Source organism: Leguminivora glycinivorella, chromosome 22 (genome assembly GCF_023078275.1).
Source record: "Leguminivora glycinivorella isolate SPB_JAAS2020 chromosome 22, LegGlyc_1.1, whole genome shotgun sequence".
In the NCBI taxonomy this organism is placed as follows: domain Eukaryota; kingdom Metazoa; phylum Arthropoda; class Insecta; order Lepidoptera; family Tortricidae; genus Leguminivora; species Leguminivora glycinivorella.
This window is the reverse complement of record NC_062992.1, coordinates 240,798-266,706: the sequence shown is the minus strand read 5'-3', so window position 1 is coordinate 266,706 and position 25,909 is coordinate 240,798. Positions and strand designations below refer to the sequence as shown.

The window sequence follows — 25,909 nt, the reverse complement described above, 5'->3', positions numbered from 1 at the left end:
GCAACCGATTTTTTGCTCTGTATCCAAAATTTGCCATTGTAGTTACAAATATGTTTTCTCAAATTCCAGAGTGAGCAACAGGAAGATAGTGAAGAAGGTGGATATGGAGAAATGCCGCGCGAAGATGAACAAATGCCTGAAGGTCAAGTGTCCCAGCGAGTCTGACCCCGTGTGCGGTACCGATGCCAACGTCTACGCCAACCCGTGCCATCTCAAGGTCGCCACTTGCCTGTAAGTTAGACAACACTTAGCCAATGGTTACGACCCTCGCCACCTCAAGGTAGCCGATACCTGTAAGTTACTTCCCACTTGAAATTCTAAGTGGGTCTGAAATCATGTGCACCGTGCACTGACAGCATCGTTCTCGCATCGGTGTCGCATGTAAGATATAAACGATTTCAATGACCTCCAAAATTTTACCTTTAACTAAAAATTTATAATTAGCTGAAGAAAAACTGGTCTAAAATGATTTGCTACCTGAATACTCGTTATGTCATTTACTCGAAAAAAACCACAATCAGCTCAGTTGTTTTGTTTCCAAATAGCCTCAGCACTCTTTCTCTTATTACAGCAAAGGAGTCCAGCTAGCGCACTTCGGCAACTGCACGCTGCTGCCGCGGCTCGAGATCGACTGCCCCGAAAGCTGTGACAACGCTGTGGAGCAACCCGTCTGCGGCTCCGACGGAAACGTTTACAAGTAAGTATTCTTATTCTTTCTTTGAAATTCTTCCTTCATCCGATATCGGATCAGACAATGTGAAAACCCTGTTAGATCGGATCCTGATTTTCGTACTTCGTTTTCTTCTTTGCTCGGTTCTGGGTATCCTCTCATGTAAGCCCTTTTACGCTCACATCTTAGCGCTATCCAGGAATTTGCCACAGCAGCATGTGACCCTGGAATCGGTTTTAGCAACTGATCCTAAAATTGTATAGTAAGACACTAGTGTTATCGAAAATAGTTGCTATCTGAAACAGGGAAGTAAACTAGGCTTTATTATTCGTCTAGTTTCCTCACGATGTTTTCCTTCACCGCAAATGAATGAAACCCACGACCTCCGGATTAAATGTTGTCAGAGTGTCCCAGTGGATTCAATTTTCAAACTTAAATCAGTGTCAATAAATGCAACAGAAGGGCCATTTATTGGGCATTAGAGTGTCGACCACTGATACTTTTACCTGCACCTTACTTCTGTAGTACCTTAGAATATAATGCATTTACTTTTAAAAGAAGAAAACAATGATCTCTCTTCCTAAATTCCAGGTCGGAATGCGAGCTCCGCCGCCTGACCTGCGGGCAGCACGTGGTGGCCGTGTCGGCGGCGCACTGCCGCACCACCGCGCTGTGCCACGAGGCGTGCCCCGACACCCCGGCCTTCGTCTGCGGCTCCGACAACCGCTTCTACAAGAACGAGTGCATCATGAAGAAGGAAAACTGCGGGTTAGTGTTCTTAGGATTTATGGCCTCCTTGTGCTAAGTATAGTAGTTGTTACAACTGCCAGAACGTAATAGGATATGCCCGGCTGATGACCCCAAACCCCACGTTGGGCACCAATTATGTCACGGCTGATACAGTAAATCATGCTCGGATAGTGACATAATTGACGCCGAACATGTTGCACCAATTATGTCCCGGCTAAAACTAGTATATACCCGACTGGTGATATAAATGGCGCCCAACGTGGTACACTAATAATACACATACATACATACAATCACGCCTGTATCCCATAAAGGGGTAGGCAGAACACATGAAACTACTAAAGCTTCACTAATAATGACACTAATAATGTTACGGCTAAAACTAGTATATGCCCAACTAGTGACATAATTGATGCTCAACGTGGTGCACCAATTATGGCTAAAACTAGTATAATATGCCCACCTGGTGACATAACTGGCACCCAACGTGTTATGCCAATTATGGCACGACTAATACAGTACATTTTCGGCTAGTGATATAATGGCGCCCAACGTGGTTCAGCGTGGTGGGACTAAAAGTAGTATATGCCCGACTGGTGACATAACTGGTGCCCAACGTGGGGCCAACAAACATGGGGGAAATAGTTACGCCTACGCCCAACGTGGTGCACCAATTATGTCCCGGCTAAAACTAGTATATGTCTGACTGGAGACATAACTGGCGCCCAACGTGTTGTGCCAATTATGGCACGACTAATACAGTACATTTTCGGCTAGTGATATAATGGCGCCCAACGTGGTGCACCAATTATGTCACGGCTAAAAGTAATATATGCCCGACTGGTGACATAACTGGCGCCCAACGTGTTATGCCAATTATGGCACGACTAATACAGTACATTTTCGGCTAGTGATATAATGGCGCCCAACGTGGTTCAGCGTGGTGGGACTAAAAGTAGTATATGCCCGACTGGTGACATAACTGGTGCCCAACGTGGGGCCAACAAACATGGGGGAAATAGTTACGCCTACGCCCAACGTGGTGCACCAATTATGTCCCGGCTAAAACTAGTATATGTCTGACTGGAGACATAACTGGCGCCCAACGTGTTGTGCCAATTATGGCACGACTAATACAGTACATTTTCGGCTAGTGATATAATGGCGCCCAACGTGGTGCACCAATTATGTCACGGCTAAAAGTAATATATGCCCGACTGGTGACATAACTGGCGCCCAACGTGTAATAAAAATAAATCTTTTATTTCCTGAATTTTATCATTAGTTAATTTATGTAAGACTATTAACTATGTTTCAGTATGATTCAAATTCAATAAAGCCAATAAACATATTGGTAACAGAATTTACCCATGCGTAAGTGGGCCCAAATTGTCCATGTAAAGCCAATAGTGGGTAATAAAGGTGGGGACAAATTGAGGCCACCGTTGGTATAAATTAAAATATTTATTTTCCTGGTACATGCCTGTAAATATATCCTTGTACTAATATATCTAAGACCCTAGTGTATAGTGGGTGAAGGCAGCGACACACTGGGTCCTAGTGGACCCCATTGCTAACCACCCCACTCTCTTTACAGGAAGCACGTGTTCGTGGTCCCACTGAAGCGCTGCCTCGCCCGCTTCCAGTACTCGGGCTGCGCACGAGTCTGCCCGCCCGAATACGACCCCGTGTGCGGCACGGACGACAAGACCTACTCCAACAAGTGCTTCCTCGAGATGGAGAACTGCCGGTCTAGGTATGCCATACAGTCACACTATATCTGCCGTCTGATACACGTCAAGCTGTATTTGAGTGTTTTAAATGTTTTCGGTTTTGGGAAATCCCGGGATTTAAAAGATTAGGGCAGGGTACGTCAAAGACAAAACCACAATGGTTGACGTAAAATGTTTACGCCATCGTTATCGAAAATGCCGCAGGCTGAGATCCACGTAGAGCCAAAGAGCGTTGGGCTGCGCCCGACCTTACAGGCTAAGGTAAAGGTAAACTAACTAAGTAACCGGCGTGAGCTTTTCAGCCCCCACAGTAACTACGCGTAAGGTCGAAGGCCCGGAGCGTGTCTGGGAGGCTCCCAAGCACGCGAAGCCGCAGACCGAGCTTCGGACAGACAATGCTTCCACGCGGAACATTTTTTTAAATCTTAAGTCAAAATTTAATGTCTTCTGTTACCACGGTACCTACTACTGCATGAGGCGAATTACTCAGACCAAAGGTCATCACCCCAAACCCAAAAGACAAATGCCCGCGGAGCCCTTGGGCCCCGCGCACCACCAAATAAACTAGTTGGTAAACTAACACTGCTGAAGGTAAAACGAAATGTTGGGCACCCAACCCTACAGGCTCCTGTTCCTGTAGGGTTGGGTAGGTAGGTAGGATACACATTACAACTTAATTAAGATAAATAATACGACGTTTAATCTATTTCAGGAGTCTGGTGTCACTAAAATACCTGGGAACGTGCAGCGAACCCATCGCCGAGGAACCGAAGAACTACCTGTATCGATAGAATATCGACATCGATAACCAGTCATATCGCCATCTCTTCCAACCCCTATCATCACTGAACTCCACTTTACATTAGTCCCAACTCTCTATTTAAGTAACATAACCTTTAGTGAATACCGTGTTCATAGTTAGGTATTTTTGACCAAGGGTGTGAAAAATTGTATTTGGTGAAGATTAAAAGTCACGTGTCACAGATTAATAAAGAAAACAGCTACTTCTTTTACGGGGAGTAAATAAATTGGTTCAACTCATGCATATTAAAGTCACTATCATGCGAATGACTCCACAATTGAACCATGATGGTAGGAAGTAGAATCTCGAGCTATGTACCACCACCAGGGTTTCAAGGTATAATGGGCAAAGAAACGCTAGACGGAGGGAACAATTATGTTTCATTAACTATAACTATGTGACTTTTAATCCGAGGCCCTAGAATACAGATGGAAACGTTTTAGAATGAATACATTTTGTTTAGAACTGCTTCCATAAAATCTGCTTGGCAAGCTGATCGCATACAAAATGGAACTCATCAAAAACGTTTTCAAATAAAATTGAATACTAGAAGTACAGGTTAACTCTACATAGAGACCAACTCAATAATCTTCGTCTTCCATTACGTGTGTATCTTCAGATTTCAATATAAAATAAATAAGTACAAAAACATCTCGCGCAAGCCCCACTACACTTGCGTCTTTTGACGTATATTTACAAAAAGATTTACATTTTTCATACCATCAGTTTTTATCTTTTAGCGAACGTAATATTAAGGACTAAGTTTGGACTGTTTAATTTATTTTTCTATTTATTATCTAATCGTAGTTAGGTTTTGTAAATATTTAGTGAATTCTTTAACAATTATTTATTTTATTTATAAATTTTATCGCTGCATTTAGAAAAGACTTACATGTTAACCACTGGTGTCAAAAATAGGGCGAAATAAATCTGCAACAACTGTTCTTTGTTTACTTAAACTTAATACTCACTGTAAACTAAACAAAACAATAACGTATAGTAAGACGTCAACAATTATTTGTTGTACCGTACGAGTATATACGTCGACAGCCTATTGCAAAATTTGTCAGATGGTATTACCATATAACGGTAGTCAAATTATACCAAAAATAGACAGATTTTGAAGTTGCTTCAAGTAGCTAAAATTTTTCAGTTTAAACTTTTTAGTTTTTAGTTTTTTACTTTTTAAGGCATAGTGTGTTAATATTATCTATGGCTGCAATCAGATGACAGAATGTTGCCGTAATAATTCCTGTTCACGATTTTCCGGTTTTTACGATCTTCCGACACGTATTATGCATTACAAAAGAGCATCTCCACCACTTGAGAAAGTGGTGGAGATGCTGGGATTCTACCACTATACCTTAAATAAATATGTATGATTATTTCTCTGATATCGCGGATTGTGACACTCAATTACGTGTACTTAAGAGACAATATAACTCAACCTCGTATTGCAGATCAATCTGTATACTAAAGCGATTGTATACATGTTTGAGTGGTATAACTGAACATATTTATCTATACAAAGATGAGTCACATAGCCAATATGAGATTTAATTTGTCATTTTAAAAATTGTTGATCTTGTAACCTAATCGTTGCCCCTATTATTTGTTACTATTTTTAAGATTAGCTACTTTATTATTACTTTAAAACATATTTTAAAGCAATAATATCCTAATATCTTTTTAATGTGCAAATATTTATGATAATTGACACTGCCATAGCTGTTTGTTCGTAAAGTTAATGTTTACTGTAAAATTGTAACAATTAGTGGTTGTACTAAATGCTTATCTAATAAATACTCTGTATACGCTCAAGTTTACCTACTGTTTAAATAACAAGCGATTATTAAATTAAAACAATTATGTTTTGTGTTTCAATTGACACCCCGATTCAACGAGACATACTAAAAGGTTAGGACAGATGGCGCTACTATATACTAGAAAATATAATCAAATGCAAACAAAGTTATTAAAGGTGACCGAATGTTACATTGAAAATATCACAGTTCATGTTGTTAATTGGCAATAATACCAGAGGAATGTTAACTACTCTACCACAAATGAGTTTTCGGTAAATATCGTTCCGTCAAATAAGCAACTATCATTGCGAAAAATGAATGTTTACTGTTGCAAAATATCCTTTTAATGGCAACATATTGGTACTATTTTTGGAATTTCATGATGGTTTTAAATAGAAAACAAAACAGTGTACAGCAGGTTGTGATTGTGGCGCCACCTGGTGTGATAAAATGACAGTCTCCTTTTGCTACACCAGATCTATGGAATTTCATACCTTCAAATGGGGAGAAAAGTTAAATTCGTTCCAGAGTTTTGTGGAGATATATTTTAGCTATAAGTATAAGTTGTTACCACTGTAGTTTAATAAGACAATAAATAATTATAAAGGGATGTTGCTAACGACACAGAAGAGTCACGAATATTATGTTAGTTGATCCCTTAATTTTCGGGGTAGGTTTAATTTTTTTGAAAATGCTTCCTGAAACTATTAAGAAAGAAAATCATGAAATCTGGACATAAAATTTCACGAATATCTAATACTGAAACTTGCAAATTACCCGAATCAAAAAAGAACCTACATTCAAAGCAGCAAGTCATTAAAAATAATTTGAAATGAGTTAATCTTATCGTCAGCTACTCCAGTCACAGTGTAAATAGTTTATTTATTTTAAACAAACAAAATAATTCAGTATCACGTTTTCCGTCTTACGTAAGTAATGAAATCACGATTCTGACGGCTGCTAATCCCTTGGTATGATAACTTTGATCAAACTTGACAGTTCATTAACTCTATTTAAATAAGTTTTAGTAAGCTTAGCAAAATTATCACACGGAGAAAAGCAAATAACTATACACACTGTATGGGAAATGCCGTTACGTCAAGATAAAAGAAATATTTAGATTACACTTCCTGATAACCTAGAGGCGAAGATAAGTTACATAGCAACGATTTTGAGAGCATCGCCTCTGCGGGGGTTAACTCCTAATAGACGGATCATTCAAGCCAACTTAAAGTATCTGTTATCCCGATGTAACGTGCAAGTTGTGGAATGAGCTTCCTTCTGAGGTGTTTCCCTTGCGCTATGACATGGGGTTCTTCAAGAAGCAGGTATTTAGGGTTCTCAAAGGTCGGCAACGCATAAGTGGCTCCCATGATGTTGCTTATGTCCATGGGCGGCGATGACTGCTTACCATCAGGCGGCTCGTCTGCTCGTTTGCTGCCTATTTCATAGAAAATTTAAAGCCTGGCGAGAAATATATGACTACGCGCCATCTTGCGGAATTTCATTAGAACTATTTTCTTCATACTAAAGTGAACTGTCACCCCATACATCAGATTAACAGCGCCCTCTTGACAATACTCATATATTCCTGGTCGGGCTTTAGTATGGGAACGCAACCGCTTGTGTCAAACCGGACTGGTGTGCTATGTCAAGGACCATATAATACGAGACAGACAAAGCTCATACAAAATAGAGTATCCTTGAAATGTATGGGCTTTTTAGGCTTAAAACTACACTGAGAGAAATTTGCATTGTTAATTTAACAAGTTCGACTTGTTGCGGTTTATCCGTTTGAATCAGCCAAACGTATGTTTAAAACAATATGTGTCAGGTTGTTTTTATAAAATCGGCTTGTTGATTCAAATATATTGCCGATTCAAATGACAAGTAGCTTGTTGTTTGAACCAAAGCACGTAGGCGCTATTTTAACCAAAAAACTTGTTGAACGAACATGAAAACTGGTTGTATTTTCTCTCAGTGTAGATGGTGCTGTTTCGAAGCCTAATAGTTTCCAAAATCATATTTTCCTAAATATTTTTGCGTGTTTTTTTTAAGAACAAATGCTATGATATTCTTTATTTTAAGATCATGATATCACGTCAATACACATTTTGAAAAAAATAAATTTGTAGGCATCATCAGTGTAGTTATGAATGATAGTATTTTATAGATGGCGCTAAAAAAATGAGGTACGACTCTCTTCTTCTTCTTGTCGTGTCGAGGTTCCTTTCTTATAATACAGTAGATGCCCAAGAGGCAGCAGCATTAACAGCCCTGGCTGTCGCGTCTCTCGGATCGAGTTCCGAACAGTATGGAAACTGTAAATCGTATATAAATTATCCTTGGTAATAATGTCAGATGCTACTCATTTACGTTATGCTTAAATTGTGGTATGTTACCAGTGAACTTGTACGTGTTTGTAACCGCTAATGCGGTGCCTGGGGTACGAGTAACGTATTAGCAGACTCTATTATTTATTATTTATTTATTTATTAGTAAAAACATGTTTACATGACATTACAGTAAAACCAATGCGTCACGAAACTTAGATTTTAACAAAAAAGAGAGAAAATGAATAAAACAAAATTAAATCTGTAAAAAGGTTGACAAATTCTGTTTCGTGTTGTGGCGACTTAAAAAAACAGTTTCCATGAAAACAGCACTCATGGCTTACCACGGATACATTGCATCTGTGTTAAGATATGGAATTATTATGTGGGGAAATTCCGTACATGCTGATCAAGCTTTTATAGCACAAAAAAAATGTGTTAGGGCTATATGTGGTGTCCGCTATAGGGAATCCTGTCAACCCCTGTTCCCTAAACTTAATATACTTCCACTGCCTTCCCTTTACATTTATGAGGCCTCGATATTTGTAAAACTAAATCCTGAACTCTTTCCTTCACAGGGGAATCTTTCCAATAGGCCCTTAAGACAATATCAAATGCCAATACCGCCACATAGCTTAGTAGTCAGGAAAAAGAGTGCATACATTATGTGCATTAGAATATTTAACAAAATTCCTGTAGCTCTAAAAACCTTGCCAATTCAAGAATTCAAACGTAAACTCTATGAAATGTTATGTAAGTGTTGTTTTTATAGTATTAATGACTTTTTAAATTATAAATTTCAATCAAAATTTTAACTTAAATTTTTATGTGTATGACATTATTTTCGCATTTTTAATTATTAGTCTATATATTCTTTTTTTATTGTTTTGTAATTTCTATGACATGTTTATCCCTAATTTGTTAATAATTTTGATGTATAATTGTATTATAGCCTCATATTGTAACATTTTATAATAAGTCTCTTTATATGTAAGTTTTCTGTTATATGGTGAAACTCTATTACTATTAGTAGCGAGCCAAGCCAATATACAGTGCATGTACACCTGTATAGGTAGAATCTTGGAGATTCGAATATAAAATATTGTACCTAACACCTAATAATGTAAACCCAATATTCACATGCAAATAAATCATTCATTCATTCATTCATTCATTCATTCATTCATTCAAAAATAAAATTAAACAATTGATTTGGGCGATGACGTCACAGCGCAGACAACAACATCTACAGGGTGTAACAAAAATGGTGGTGATCCGTTTAAGGGCGTATTCAGTATCGTATTCTCATCAGGAAAAAGTAGGATAAAAAATTTTTTTCGCAAAAAACTTTTTTATCTTTATATGGAGATTCGACCGATTCGCGCGGCCCGGCTCATACAAAAGTGAAAATTTTTTTAGCGAAAAAAAAATTTTCTTCTACTTTTTCCTGATAAGAATACGATACTGAGTACACCCTTAAACGGATCACCACCATTTTTGTTACACTCTGTATTTGCGTCCATCAGCTGGCCCCGTAGCCGAATGGCATTTCTCCGACGCCAGACGAAAGAGATACGCCGCTGGCTCTGTCGCGCCAATACGCAAGCGCGATAGAGATAGATATCTACTAGCGCTTCGTTTCGTGAGCGTTTCGTGAGCGATTGTGCCATTCGGCTAGCCACCCAGATGTCAGAAAACTTCTTTTAGACGTCATTTTAACCGGACGACCTAGCCAATTGGCAAACAATTCGCTGGAATTTACAATAAATGCTCTCAAAATATATTTGTAGCCTATACGATAGACGGCATGACTAGCACCGATAGCATGGTCGCGCGATAAACGATAAAACATCAGTCCGTCTCTATCACACTTACAAATAGTGCGAAAGGGACGGTCTGATGTTATATCATTTATCGCGCGACCATGCTTGCCTGCTGGTAATTTTTAGGTCTATTCAGCAACCATATTGGGGGCACTATAAACCTTCTTCCTCGGTTCCTCATGGCTGAGGATCGCGACCACATGGGGTCGTTATTTTGCACTCCAAAGCTCTCATTCATACATCTTATCCACGTGTAATTTTCCGTAACAAGTATACGATATCGAGTAGGTGTAGTAGTGTAGTCAAGGTAGTAAATATAGATGCGGGCAAAGTGCGAAAAATATCTACACACGACTTAATAGCAGTAAGGTTGTGGATACATTCCAATTGGTACCAAAACTAGCAATTTTACAAGCTTGCAAGCAATCGGTCGCAAGCTTCCCTTGTCAGCTGTGGCAAAATATGTCGCTCTCGCATAGGCACAGTATAATAAAGAGCACTATCGTACAGTATGGCCACTCCCGCTCCCCGCTGAAAGTGCCGCCCACCCCCTCTCGGTTACCTCACAGTTACCGCCTGTCAGAAACGCGAACAGTAGACCTGTCATATTTCACTCATACAAGCATGGTACGCGTTCACCTACACGAGCTTAGAATGTGTGTTAGGAACGCACCTCTTTCATATATTTGATCGCCAGTGTCCGACGTGTGGCATAGGTCTCTTTAGCCATCAAAAGCGATGTCTCTCGGACATAAATCGTCTGAAATAAGGCCAGTATATAATTACTAATTTTACGACTTTGCGAGGGCAAAAGCCTTAATTATGCATAATACCTATTATTTGTACTAATATGTATTCTGTGGTATTTTTGTAATAACAATATCAATGGTCTATCCAATACATAAAGTGCTCAGGGGAACGAATAATGAAACACGATAATATCGCCAAATATCTCATACTAATAAATTGATTAATGATGTTTGTATACATTGGGGTTGTTTTACTATACTTTATGATGATCATTAATCATATTTTTATTGGTATAAGGTCCATGTTTTCCATGTTTGACAATGTTTGCATTATTAAATAGAGTGTCCACCGGTTATATATGGTAGGCGTGTTCAGTGGATACGTGTAGAACTCAACATCATAGTGTATAATAATGGAAAAAATGTACCAGTTACATTTTCTCCCAGTCGAGATTTGCCCCGCTGTACCTTATCATATTACAAGCGGAATTAGTAGCAGAAGTAGGTTTGTTATAATTCAGTCCTGAAAAGTTACGTATTTCTGAGAAAAATGACAAGTTAAACAATTTCTACAATGCGACTTCATGAGACACAATAAATAAATACCCTAATATTTTACTTCCGCAAAGCAATGCGACAAATTCATACTGACGAGTCATTGACAATTCATCAAAAGTATTTATTGTATTTTACTCATTTGGATAGCAAGCCTACTATTGATTCGCACAATCTCGCAAGACCGCGTGCTTTCTCTTACTCGTTCGTATCTAAAATAAACGTAATATTGTCATGGTACTGATACTAAATTGTATCAAAATAGTCAAAAAATATTGCTAAATGCACACTGATAATTTAGTTTGCCAACAACAGCTATATATACCAATAAACATAAGACGCGCCTTATGTTCAGTGTCACCATGGGCACCGGCGCGGGCAGGCGATAGGCTCCGACGGAGTGTACGGAATACGAGACTTACCAAATTCTTACTTAAAAGATTTTAAGTCAACTCGTTAAACAGTTTAAAATATTCTTAAGTCGTAAAATACTGTATATAGCAGTTTAATTTAAGACGTTTAAAATGAAGAAGTATTACATGTTGTTTGGTGAAGGGAGTAAAGTTAATCAAATAATATGTGCTGTTTTAAGTAAGTACCGATTTATTTACATTTTTATACAATTTCTTTTTATTTATTAAGATAGGGTAAGTTTGATGAGGTTTTCCTGTGGAGTACCTAAGATACTTCGTTATACGAAACATTTGTCTTAAGAAACACCCTAAAGAAAAAATTACCCTATGTTATTTTCATTATTTTAATACTTGGATTGGATATTGTACTAATTAACAATGAACCTAAAATTTTTAGGGGCCAGCAGTAGTACCTATCTTTTTTTTATACTACGTCGGTGGCAAACAAGCATACGCATAATCGCATATATATTACATTATTATTGTAAGACATTGCTTGACAGATTGTTTTTAAATTGGGGTTAGGTCGGATATTTTGTACATGCTGTTACATAGATCATTCCCTGAAAACTTCATGGTCATATTAATTAAGGAACTTTTACCATGAAACCACCCAAGAAATCACCAAAAAAGCTTTTCCATACAAAATGTCAAGTTCACACAGCCAAAATGTATGAAACACCTTTTTTCACTCGTGTTTTGGCCCCATAATTAGAGCAACTCAGTATGAATTATACCTACGGACTGTTTCAGGTTTTCAGTGGCTGTTTAATTTAAAATCTAAGTAAAGGTTATTTAATTACATTACTTATTGTCTTATACTAACTATCGTTTAAGAAATGTGTCCTTATTTTACTGTAGGTATGTATGTTATATGCGGTGATCGAATTCGGGCACAGAACTAAATCAAGATAGAAGGAAAAAGTGTATGCGTGCGAAAAAGTTAAATAGCGAGCAACATTGTTCGCCGCGCAAGTCAGTCTGCTCCCGACCGCTGCCCGCGAGTGACATACAGTGAAAAATACAAAATGGGTCGGTATTCGATAATTAACTGTTCAAACACCACCAATAAAAGCAAGGGTGTTAAACAAAGTGTTTCCTATCATCGGTAAGTACCATTTGTCCTAAAATATTTTTAATTAAATAAAAAACACGATTTTCCTATTTTTATCATCAAAACATTAGCTGACGTACGGCCGTCAAACTAGTTTTCCATTGCGGCTTTAATTTGACGAGTCCGACTTGGCGTGCGTTTAAAACAAGCGATATAAAAAATAGGCTATTCAAACTGTCGAGACAAAGTGAAGGTAGATTTGTTATTTTGTCCGTCGAACTCACGTCGAACTTAAGAATAGTGGTGCACCACGGAACTATATCGTCATGTATGCTGCGATTTCCTTATTCGATTTAAATCGATTTTGCGAAGCAGTGGAAATTATAATTATGTTTTTATATTGTTATGAAACTATACATATAAAGTACGAGTGAAAATTAATTTAACTTTAAAATAGGTTACAGTTACGGTATTAACGTTGAATTTGCGGTCGGCAGAAAAACAAATACAAACATAATACGCTCTATATTTATTATGAATAAAAATAACTCTAAAAATGTGTTAATGGTTAATAATATTTATATATTACTAAAAGTTGTAACAAATAACATGAGGATAATGCTGTGAGTACATGGTCGATTTTCTTAAAAATATTACGAAATATTAACTAGTATTAATACCTACCTACTAAAATCTTTGTTCCTGGCCTTAGGCAAATTATATACCTACTAGTGAATTGTTTGTCATCACACGAATACAGGTATATACTTAGTTCATTTCACAACGAAGATGAACATCCGATATTTTTAACTTCGGCGGGCATCCCGCACGCAACCTCCACAATCGATCGAATGGGTTACGCGGCGACAACGTTCCCATCACTAAAGTACACTCGTGACGTCATAGGCTCGACACAAAACGTTACACGCTCGGTTTCGCTGTTAATCGCCGAGCATTTTCCTTCTATCTTGATTTAGTTCTGTGGATTCGGGGGTGCCATTTCGCGGGATCTCGGTGCGTAAGCTTAGTATGGAATGGATATAGCCTTTAGCCTAGGGATTCCATATTAAATGTTAAAGATAAGCTCGCCTTTGTATCCTCTATTCCTACAAATTGTATATAAACTGTTGTACACAATAAAGTGATTACTACTACTACTACTTTTAAATTTATTCTAAGCCTAACGGCATCGATTGCAGACGTTTCTGCTAATCAGAAGTTAAAAATATTCATAATGCTCTCTTTTTCCTTGATATTTATAAACCAGGCAAGTGTTTTAAGATTACTTATGTTGAAATAAAACTTTTGAAACGGATTAATTCGCGTATAGTGAATTTACATCCCGACGTTCCGAACCCTTTATAGCGTTCGTGGTCAACGGGTGACTGAGGAAAAACTACAATGTGGAAAAATTACCCCATTTATAAACAAAAATAAACCATAAGTAATAAAATTTTTAATTGATGTTTGATATTTTATTTTATGATTGTACTATTGTAGTAGTAGTAGTAGTAATAGTAAAACACTTTATTGTACCAGAAAATAATACAACACACAAGAAAAAGAGCTTATCACTAGTACAAAGGCGAACTTATCCCTTTAAGGGATTGTACCCTTTAAATGTTAAAGGTAATGTTGAACAAGCAGTATAATAAAATATTGTATTATTGTATCGTCTTAATTTAGGTCAATAGTATTTACTGTGAAAAAAAATGAGTCCCGTAATCCCAAGTCGTATCCACGCTATGATCAATGTTTGAGGTCATTCACCCGAAATGGTACACTCTAATCCGATCACTGGTAATATGGTGTTATGTGTTATTCAAAAAATAAATTAGTAGGTAACATTCGCCTTGCCAGAAAACAAATAAGTAGGTACCACGAACCATAGAAAATCAGCAAGGCGAAGGCCAAATAGATGTATGGTTTCAAATCAAACAGTTCATTAAAGCCCATTGCCATCACTTAAAATGACGATCAATGAGAACGTGTTCAGTTTTTATTGATACTAAATTAAATAGTTCAACACATTGGTCTCTTTGATACAACTGCAAAATATTCTTGTCTCACGCGTCTCTCAATATTTTGCTCTGTCAGGAGTAGTCATGGAAAAATATACTCGTACCTTACTAGATGCGTGATTTATATTACATAAATAAATAAATAAAACATTCTAGGTTACTTGGTTTTTCTTTAGAATTATACTTAACTCTCAATTGAAACGTAATTAATATATTTTTCAGTACAGATGGTGTTTTTTTTACGCACTTGTGCGAGAAGTGGTTCATTATATGTCAGGTCGAAACTTCGGATAGACATCTGTACTGAAAAACGTCGTACGATACACGTGCGAATAGGAAATTCGTAACTCGTGTCGATTTAAAACACTCCCTTCGGTCGTGTTTTAATTTATCGCCACTCGTTTCGAACTTCCTTTTTTACGCACTTGTATCGTAATGTACTATTATTAGTTTACAAAATTTACAAAAAAAGTAGGGTCGCGTGAATAATACATACCGTAATTAGTGTTCGCTTGAGATAGGTATCTTCACGTGGGAAATCCAATCTAAATAATCCAATTGCCACTTGGTTTAATAACTCAGCTGGATATACTCGTACATATATAGTACTGTCCTAACTGAAACTTAAAATACGCCTTCTCAAATTTGAGCAATGAAACATATCTACTTACCTCGAATATTTTATCTACTTTTAAAAACACGAACTAGTTTAAAACCAACAAATATACAACAAATCTTCATAAGCATTATGCAGTTTTGTTTCTTCTTAAAAATAAAGTAATGTTTTCTTTAAGTAAAATGAGCCAGCTTAAAGATTTAAGGTAGTTTCCCTCCATGGCCCAGCTTATCTTTCCCCCTGTAAATAAATTCGCTGCCAACATATTTTGAAATGACTTTAGATAATTTCATCAGTTTCATCGTGCTGACTCCCATGTTTGTCGACAGTCAACCTACCCGTGTTCGCGTACGGTGCCGCCATAGGCTGGATGTCGCCAATGACCTTACTGCTGCAGTCCAAAGACTCGCCCACAGAGACCCCACTCACTGACAGCGAGGTTAATATTACTGTTTCGTTCTTGTAACTGCAGTACCAATATCTGCTGGATGTCGCCAGTGACCTTACTACTGCATTCCAAAGACTCGCCCACAGAGACCCCACTCACTGACAGCGAGGTTAGTATTACTGTTTCGTCTTTGTAACTACAGTACCAAATATCTGCTGGCTGTCGCCAGAGACCTTACTACTGCATTCCAAAGACTTACCAACAGAGAACCTACTCACTGACAGCGAGGTAGGTATCTCCTATCTTCTAATCCTGTCCTCCTAACTCCAGCCGATCTGGCCGGAGTGTCAGTCACTGACGCCACGTGGCGTTCGATACCTTACAGCTACCACCGAAGGTTGTTACTTGGCCATACAAATTGACCACGTGCCCCCCCCTCCTCCTCCCCCTCCTCCCCCTAGCACGTAGCTGGATCCGCCCTTGGCGTCTACTGAAATTCATTTATCGCTGTAGAGGTTGGTAGGTACTGTCAGCTCTATTTGAACTTTAAGATACAAATATTAGATTTGGATACAATGTTGATCGGATACGTATGAAAGTAATAAAAATGGTATAGTATTAAGGAACGTCACTTTATTTAAATTAATGGACTGACGACACGCTAGTAAAAATTGTAGAAATAAAGATATAAAATGACCTACTTAAAACAATTCATACAGTATCAAACTAGTACCTGGGGGGTTACCATGACGTACTAAAGACGTTCAGTTTAGGTTGAGAGAAAGGGACACAGATATAGCAGTTACATAGCTCCGTCCCTCTCTCTCAACCTAAACTGAACGGCTTTAGCACGTCATGGTAACCCCCCGGATCTATTCAATGATTGTTCTGTTAAGCAGGACTACTTCAATAATGCTAGTGTTTTATTATATTGCCAATTTTATTGCATGTTTCTACAATTTCCAAGCAAGTAAAGAAATTAGAAATCTCTAAAGTTTTATATACCTTATCACATATCTACCCAAGATCGGTAATATTGGAAAAAGAGGCTTTTACCCAACAGTGGGACCATAACAGGCTCAGAATAATAATGATAACAGATTTGTAACCCCATCTCGCACAAAGTTATGTTTTCCTTCACATATGTATGACCTCATTAGTGAACGGCCATGTCACCAGCGTGACATATCACGATGGGCAAAGACATTTTGCTAATGGGACCAATTTTATTAACCTCTGCGGTAGTAAACGATCAAGTTACCTAAAGGAATGTACCTCTACCACGCCTAGTACCTACCCGTAATACAAGCTATGCTTAGTTTGGGGCAAGGTCGATCTGTGTAAGATGCTGCAGAACATTTCCATAAATTATTGGAAATTTTTATGAGGACATTCTCATTAGAGGTTGCTATTGAGAAAATTCTCTTTAAGATTAGGATGTATTAACGCAATGTTCTTAACTGGTGTTTTTGAGTTACTCTTAATTTTCACCCCATAATGAGTCTTTGAAAAATTTCCCCACAGCAATGTACTGCAAACGTGGTTGCGATGGCAGTCAATGACAACCTGTCAACGAGCATTTAACGCGTGTGTGTGCGTTACATTACGGGCCCAATTATTATGTATTGAAAAAAAAATTCAATTTTAAGTAAAACCTAATTACATTTCTTATGTCCTATTCGTCCGTATTAGGTTTACACCCTGTATAAGTACCTATTTGTCTACATCGTTGTCGGAATGTGAATACTCACAACACAATATAAGCCGTCTAGAGCTTACCGTGGAACTCAGTCAATCTGTGTAAGATTTTTTTTTAATACCACGTCGGTGGCAAACAGGTATACGGCCCACCTGATGGAAAGCGGTCACCGTAACCTATGGACGCCTGCAACTCAAGGAGTGTCATGTGCGCGTTGCCGACCCATTAGACCCAGAATGTCCTATATAAAGTATATTAATAAATGTGCAGGTATCATGGATGGCAGCGGTGTCGTACTTGATGTGTGTGATCTTCGACTTCGTGATGGCGTTCTTGTGCGACCGCATCGGCAGGAAGCTGACGCTTATCTTCATGTCAGCCATGGGCGCTGTAAGTGCCTCTTTTTATAATACTTTGTTTAACGCTTTGTTTGTATGTTCCTTAGAGCGTATAACCTCATTACCTCACATCCTTCAAGGTATGTTTTTAAATGATGTCTACTCGAAGTCTGCGGTGACAACGCAACACTTTGTATTTGTGTTTTCGTGATAATTCTGATAAACCAACACGTTATTTTTTTTGTACCTTTTTACCAAAAACGACGGGGTGTTATATGTTTGTCGTGTCTGTCTGTCTGTTTGTCTGTCTGTCTGTCTCTCTGTGTGTGTGTCTGTCTGTGAGAGTAGATTTAGTTTTTTTTTGTTTGAGTCGAGAGTGTTCTTAGGTTCTTACTTCTTAGCCATGTTTCATGAAAATCGGTCTACAATGTCGCGGTCGGGGGTTTTTTCAAAATTTTAATTTTGTGGTTATCTATCTTTCATGTCGTAATTTTAAACTATTTGTACCCCGGCTCGTAACAATGAGTTTTTCGGAACTTAATATGCGAAATGTCATTTGATATTTACCAGTCGGTTTTCGGTCGAAGGAGGAAACCGGACTAATTCCAATAAGGCTTCTTACATCGCGAGGAAACCGGACTAATTCCAATAAGGCCTAGTTACCCTTCGGGTTGGAAGGTCTTCAGATGGCAGTCGCTTTCGTTAAACTAGTGCCTACGCCAAATCTTGGGATTCCCATGAGCCGTGGCAAATGCCAGGATAACGCAAGGAGGATGATGTTTTAGTTATAGTTTTTTTTCTATGAAATAAAATGTTTATCTTTACTGTTTAGTTTAGGTGTTTTGCTAAGAAGAAGCCCTTTAATTTTCCAGGTCTGCTGGATCATAAAGCTGTCCTCTCTAAGCACGTGGGCCTTCATCGTGGCGCGCGCGGCGGTGGGCGTGACCATGGCGGGGGCCTACGTCACCTGTCCGCTTTACACCAAGGAGATCAGTGAAGACAGCATCCGGGGGGTGCTGGGGACTCTGGTAACTACACAGATATTTGTAAAAGACCTGGTTTAGTTCTCTTTGGGTTTGTCTAAGTGGGGCCTTACATCACCTGCCCACTCTACACTAAAGAGATCAGTGAAGACAGCATCCGGGGGGTGCTGGGGACACTGGTAACTACACAGATATTTGTAAAATACCTGGTTTAGTCCTCTTTGGGTTTGTCTAAGTGGGGCCTTACATCACCTGCCCACTCTACACTAAAGAGATCAGTGAAGACAGCATCCGGGGGGTGCTGGGGACTCTGGTAACTACACAGATATTTGTAAAATACCTGGTTTAGTCCTCTTTGGGTTTGTCTAAGTGGGGCCTTACATCACCTGCCCACTCTACACTAAAGAGATCAGTGAAGACAGCATCCGGGGGGTGCTGGGGACTCTGGTAACTACACAGATATTTGTAAAATACCTGGTTTAGTCCTCTTTGGGTTTGTCTAAGTGGGGCCTTACATCACCTGCCCACTCTACACTAAAGAGATCAGTGAAGACAGCATCCGGGGGGTGCTGGGGACTCTGGTAACTACACAGATATTTGTAAAATACCTAGTTTAGTCCTATTTGGGTTTGTCTAAGTGGGGCCTTACATCACCTGCCCACTCTACACTAAAGAGATCAGTGAAGACAGCATCCGGGGGGTGCTGGGGACTCTGGTAACTACACAGATATTTGTAAAATACCTAGTTTAGTCCTATTTGGGTTTGTCTAAGTGGGGCCTTACATCACCTGCCCACTCTACACTAAAGAGATCAGTGAAGACAGCATTTGGGGGGTGCTGGGGACTCTGGTAACTACAAAGATATTTGTAAAAGACCCATTACTCAAAACTGAATATTACAAGTTACAAGCGGAAGTTTAGTCTCTTTCCAACTTGTCATATTAGACATTGACAACCACTTGTAAATTGTAACTTGTAGTTTCGAGAAATGAGTCCCTGGTTTAGTCCCCTTTGGGCGTGACTAAGTGAGGCCTTACAACACCTGCTCGCTTTACTCCAAGGAAATCAATGGGGAGACTATCCGGGGAGTGCTGGGGACCCTGGTAACTTCACATATTTGAATAAGATCTGGGGCCCATTTCTCGAAGCTACAAGTTACAATTTACAAGTGGTTGTCAATGGCTAATATGACAAGTCAGAAAGAGACTTCCGCTTGTAACTTGTAACTTTCAGTTTTAAGAAATGGCCGCCTGATCTTGAAATTAGACTGATTTTTACAAGACGCATCATGTTTCGCAGCAGATCTGATGATGAAACCTAGACATAGACATAGAAATAGACATTCTTTATTGGTAATGAAAATTACAGTTACATGAAGTAACCAAAGATGATTTGTATAAAGAAAAATAGGTAGGTACAATTCTATGATTGTCGCTTTTATATCTATTTTAAAGCTATCAACGTGGTTTGTCTCCAGTACACAGACAGACAGTGACAGTGGCTATCCTCCTCTGACGTCACGTTTTTATCTTCCTCAGGTGATCTTGTTCCACACGACGGGCAACCTGTTCCTCTACGTGATCGGGGACTACTTCAGCTACCAAACCATCCTGTGGGTCTGTCTGTCTCTGCCCACAGTCCACTTGGTGTTGTTCATGATGATGCCCGAGTCGCCTTCCTTCTTAGTGCGCAGTGGGAAGGAGGAGGTATGTATAGGTCATGTTACTACGAGAGAGAGTACCTGACGCTATTATAAATAAATAAATATTGGGGACACCTTACACAGATCAACCTAGCCCCAAACTAAGCAAAGCTTGTACTATGGGTACTAAGTGACGATATACATACTTATAGTATAGATAAATACTGCCCTGCTAAGCTGAGTGGCGCTATCTCAAAACCAAAATATGATTTTGAAAATGGAACTGTCAGTTATAGATACTTAAGTATAAGTTAGCTGTGGATTTTCGTTTGAGATAGCGCTTTTCGGCTTAGCAGGGCAGAATACATACTTATAGACAGAAAACATCATCCATGACTCAGGAACAAATATCTGTGTTCAACACACAAATAAATGCCCTTACCGGGATTAAGTAGAACCCAAGCCTCGTAGCCGAATGGCACTCCTACGACGCGAAACTGGCTCTGTCGCACCAATACGCAAGAGCGATAGAGATAGATTTCGTTTTGTGAGCGTTTCGTGAACGTTCGGCTATGCAGGCAGGACCGCGGCTCAGCAGGCAGGGTCGCTACCGACTGAGCCAGACCGATTGTGTGTTATATTTTAAATGTTTTATTTTGACGACCAGTCTGGCCTAGTTGGTCATTATCATTAGCATATCCGCTATGCCGTTGGTTCTGGATTCATTTGTGTCTTGAGACAGATTTTGCTCACAGACAGTTTTTAGATCATGTGTTTCCTATTTGTTTAATCATATTTAGAATTTAAGTATTGAGATACTCGTAACCCGTAATAAGATACCTGTACCATTCATATTCATATCCAATATCTTTTTCAATATGCCCGCGACGACGGCAAGAGGCCCGATGGGTTGACCCTCGTGCCGTGGGAACAGGGACGGCCTCTCATATGGGACGCGACTTGCGTAGACACCCTCGCACCGTCCCAACTCCCACCTCAGCACGACGTCAGTAAAGGCGCCTGTAAGTGCGGCCGCTACAGCGGCGGCTACAAAACGTCGCAAATACGCATCTATGTTTAGGCGATGGTTACGTTTTTGCAGCGCTTTGCTGAGGAAACTTTGGGGCCATGGAGGCCGGAGGCCTTAGAATTATTTCAACGGCTTAAATATGTACTAATTAAGACCACTGGTGACCGTAAGGCTGGCTCGTTCCTCGCTCAGCGCATTGGCATCGCCATCCAACGAGAAACGCGGCCAGTCTTATGGGCACATTAGGTACTGCATGGCAGCGACTTGGGAGACATCTGTGGATACAATGTAGTCCTACTAGGTTAAGTTAGGTTTAGTTTAGTTTTAATGTGATTCTTTTGTTTTGATATTTAATGTTATGTTTTGTATTAATATTATATTGCTTAACGAGGAAATATGTAATACTTTCAAACTCATCAGGAAGCGAAGCGGGTGCTGGCGTGGCTGCGGTGCCGTAACGTAGATGACATCAAAGTCTTCAGGGAGCTTCAGACGATCAAGGACGAACAGACTAAGGACGAGAAGAGCAGCAACTTCGTACTTAAAGCAGTGTGTAAGTACACTTAAACTTAAAATTAATTTCCCAAATATTTTTGCTTAAGGATCACACAAACTTAAGGAGAAGATATTCTTTGATAACTCTTTAGTGAAGTCAAGATTTTTGTTTTTTTTTTCTCAGTAAAAGACAAATAATTAAAGTCTAAGAAAAATATGTACCCCGGCCATATTCGACATGAATGTGTGGATGGTGCTTAGTTTCTTAGATAAATAATTAACAAATTTAACATTTGCATCAAGTAAAGGATATGAGACAAATATGAGATAAATAGTCAAAGCTGATTCTAAATGTTTCAACCCTGTGTCGAGAGATGGCAGTCAATGCAACTCGACTACATTTTATTTAGTCAGTCAAGTAGCTAGCGCAAGAGTCAAGCCACAGTAAATATTAAAATCCTTGGCCTATTTGACTTGCATATCTATTTACAAGTAGTTATTAAAAAATCGCATTACAAATTGTTATCTTCTTTTGAATTGTTTATAGAGATATTGACTCTGGGCTCCATACCTAATTACCTATGCATCTTGACTTTACGTATTGTTATATGTCTCTGGTCCCTGTTATCAGTTGCTTTACGGAGTTGTATAAGTTATCTGTCACATACCTTTTTACCTATTGTTATTGGATACCTTGTTATTGTTATTATCACATATAAAAATCTACAAAATCTACTTGGTAACTATCTTTCTCTTTATTTGCTGTACTTAGTTCTGTTGATACTTAAAACAAAGTTCAACGAAATAACGTAATGTTTTCAAAGGAAATGGTAATATTAAATACGACATATTTTTATGTTTATTTACCTACTTCATACGTAGTTATAAATTATTACATTCTGTTAATTATCTCAATACAAACGAGGCATATTGTTTCAATATTTAAATAACATATAGTTTATGATTGTAGACATAGTCGTATCTAGTAGAGTTAAATTATGTAATTCGTTTGATTAAATGTTTCTTGTCACTAGTTTGTTTTGCAAAAACATTTACGAGCTAAAAAAGCATTACGAACTAAGAAACACAGGATAGAGAACAATAAATTTTTATAATTCATAATTTTTATCGTTTTACCCCTCAGTCACCAACTGAGCCCATATCGGCAGAATTTGTTGAGACAAGTTGTGTTTCCAAAACTTCCTGATTCTTGCGTTGTTCAAAATCCGATACACCGTTACGTTTACTTTATCACGTTTTAAAGAAGCGTTTCTTTCGTCCAATATCGTCACCACCGCCAAATTGCCAACATTTTAATTCACCACTCATCTCATTTTCCTTCCAGTAACCGACAAGATCCTGTTCCGCGCCTTCCGCATCGCGATGGTGGCGTCGCTCTCCCGCGAGGTGTGCGGTTCGGTGCCCGTGCTGAACTTCGCGGGAGACATCTTCAACATGGCCTCGGCGGGCTCCGGGCTGGCGTTGACGCCCAACCAGCAGGCCATGATGCTGGGAGCGGTGCAGGTTGCCGGGTCAGCTCTAGCTTCAAGCATTGTCGAGAAGACTGGGAGAAAGGTACCATTAAGTTTTATCAAAATGATAGCTAGCGGGCTTGAATAACGTAGAATGATGAAAACACGTATTAAAAGCACTTATTTTAATTTTTGATATTGGTAAACAAACATAAGCTTATTTATACTTTCGTGACAGAAGGCAGACTGACTGACAAATCAATCAACATGAGAACAGTTTTCGAAAGTGACATAATTTTAAACTACTGACTATATTGACAGTTTTGGAGCACCTTTTGAAGTTAGTCGTGTCTTACTTTTGCAACACCATCTGTAAAAACTCCCACGACGCTATATTAAGCTATCAAAACCCATACTGAAAACGATGAAGCTTACTTTGGCATGATTTTTCCCGACGCTTTTTGCTTTGGAGAAAAATGTAGGTACAATGCCTGAAAGCTTCTATCATTTTGAAGAATTATGCTCCAAATTGTATATTGTTGTTGACGACAGGTCTGGCTCAGTCGGTAGTGACCCTGCCTGCTGAGCCGCGGTCCTGGGTTCGAATCCCGGAAAGGGCATCTATTTGTGTGATGAGTCATGGATGTTTTCCATGTATAAGTATGTATTTATCTATTTAAGTATGTATATCGTCGCTTAGCACCAAGCTTTGCTTAGTTTGGGGCTAAGTTGATCTGTGTAAGGTGTTCCCAATATTTATTTATTTATTCCTTTTGTTTCCAGCCCCTCCTCTTCTCCACATCGCTGGTGTCCGGGCTGAGCATGTGCGGGCTCGCGACGTACTTCTTCGCGAAGCAGCTCGGCTTCTTCGCGCCCGACTGGCTGCCCATCTTCACGCTGTGTCTGTGCATCTTCTGCGACGCTGCCGGCTTGCAGCCCGTCTCTGTTGTGCTCACTAGCGAAATATTCTCATTTAAGGTAAGCACTTTCTTTTTACAAGGTACTAGTAGGTATGATATTACTGATATCAGTGTGGGTCAGGTCTTAAAATCTTGATTTCCCGATTTTCAATTGAGATGAAAATGGCCATTAGTACTTATGTGGATAGGAAGATAATCTTATACTCGCAATATGATAACATGGAGTTGGTCTGATGGTGAAGAAAAGAGGTGGTGGGAACATTGTTGTAAAACAACGTAAACTAATTTTGTTTGGGGTAGTTATAATTACTTGCCTGTGTGAAAAAGTAGCGGCAAGCAATAAGGGTAGACTAAAAAAAGAAAAGTTTATGATGGTTAACCTATATTAATACTTTACATTAGTAGGCAAGATCATCATCGATGATTTTCCTCGCCGAAAGTCGTTGCTCTTCTAAAAACATTCATGTAGTTTTAATCCCACGTGTTTCCTATTTTTTGCACCAGTTTTTCATTCACCTAAAATTCCGCCAAAAAACGAATAGTCAACATCAGATTTAGCGATCTCATATAATATGGTTATTCCTTTGCTCTTCAAAACGTATTCCTCCTAGCAATGCACAGTCGAGAAGTTTCCAAAGTTGCAGAACATTCCTCATGAGAATTTTCGGTAACTTCTGAGAATGTTCTCGAGAACGAGAATTTATCAGAATTATTAACTTCGTAGAATTAGTAACTTCGTAGTTTATACCATAATTTCGTCGAACTCAGCAAGTCAAGACGTAGTCCTGTGGTAGTGCGCTGGCTTCGTATGCCGATGTTCTCAGGTTCGATCCTGACAGCTATCTTTTTGTTTTTATTTTGTTTTTTTTTTTGTATATACATATATTGGCATAACCAAAAACAGGCATCAAGAAATAATAGTTCGGTACCTAATTTAAAAAAGTCAGGACTAAAACTGTGAAGTCTGAAAGTCGAAATGTTCCCTGAAGTATAGTGAGAATTTAAGCAACTTATAGTTGAGAATTTAGGTAACTTATCACTTATCAACAAAATAGCTAACTGTAATAGACAATATTATACCTATAATAACATATAGTTTTATATTATGCCCATTTAAACATTATTTCAAGTATATTCTCTTGTTTAAATAATAAATTGCATGTTGCGGGAATGTTCTGCGAACATTCTCAAGAATGTTTCCGATTTTTGGGAATGTTCTGCATTTCTACATTACTAATTCCTCCAGTTTTTAATCTACCTGCCTCCTATCTTATCTACTATCAGCTTGTAATTTACCTAAAACCCTTTATCTTCCAGTACCGAGGCACAGTGATGGCCACAACAATGGCCACATCGTCCCTAGCTGACTTCCTCCAGATGCTCTTCTTCAAGCCCCTGGCCAACATCGTGGGCATCCACGTCGCCTTCTACTTCTTCGGCTTCGTCTGCATTATCTCTTCCATCTATGTGCTCCTGGTGATCCCGGAGACCAAGTCGAGGAGCTTGGAGGAGATCCACCTGGACCTCCGGACGAAGAAGGAGAAGGCGGCAGACGATGCCGCCAACTTGAAGAAGATAGAAGCTTTAGCGTGAATAGATTGCAAGGAATACCAAAAAT

General features: G+C 38.9%; 2 protein-coding genes across 4 annotated transcripts in view; both read left to right on the top strand.

The window, feature by feature from the left end:
* The window catches only part of LOC125237709 (serine protease inhibitor dipetalogastin), a 94,048-nt gene extending 88,223 nt beyond the window's left edge, over positions 1–5,825 (top strand). The window contains exons 8-12 of the mRNA XM_048144867.1: positions 70–231; positions 572–697; positions 1,262–1,438; positions 3,018–3,176; positions 3,866–5,825. Of these exons, the coding sequence (XP_048000824.1) occupies positions 70–231; positions 572–697; positions 1,262–1,438; positions 3,018–3,176; positions 3,866–3,944 (703 nt within the window). The 3' untranslated portion in view covers positions 3,945–5,825. The remainder of the gene's footprint in view (positions 1–69; positions 232–571; positions 698–1,261; positions 1,439–3,017; positions 3,177–3,865) is intronic.
* A 5,750-nt stretch (positions 5,826–11,575) lies between these two features.
* LOC125237992 (facilitated trehalose transporter Tret1-like) lies at positions 11,576–25,908 on the top strand. 3 transcript variants are annotated; one of them, XM_048145257.1, is made up of 9 exons: positions 11,576–11,811; positions 15,797–15,881; positions 17,682–17,801; positions 18,622–18,777; positions 20,271–20,438; positions 21,825–21,957; positions 23,245–23,474; positions 24,155–24,349; positions 25,609–25,908. In XM_048145257.1, exons 1-9 carry the CDS (start codon positions 11,798–11,800, stop codon positions 25,882–25,884), a joined length of 1,377 nt encoding a protein of 458 aa, XP_048001214.1. In that variant the 5' UTR covers positions 11,576–11,797; the 3' UTR covers positions 25,885–25,908. The 3 variants fall into 3 exon arrangements, with proteins under 3 accessions (XP_048001214.1, XP_048001213.1, XP_048001215.1); XM_048145256.1 differs by lacking the exon at positions 15,797–15,881 and adding an exon at positions 15,654–15,763; XM_048145258.1 differs by lacking the exon at positions 15,797–15,881.
* Position 25,909: the final 1 nt, after the last annotated feature.

Bases quoted from the DNA above. Each gene is read 5' to 3' on its own strand.
- LOC125237992 (XM_048145256.1), top strand. From the start codon at position 11,745: ATGAAGAAGTATTACATGTTGTTTGGTGAAGGGAGTAAAGTTAATCAA. The intron at 15,764-17,681 runs GTTAATATTACT...ATAAATGTGCAG, and splicing joins CCCCACTCACTGACAGCGAG to GTATCATGGATGGCAGCGGT. The intron at 20,439-21,824 runs GTATGTATAGGT...CAAACTCATCAG, and splicing joins TGCGCAGTGGGAAGGAGGAG to GAAGCGAAGCGGGTGCTGGC.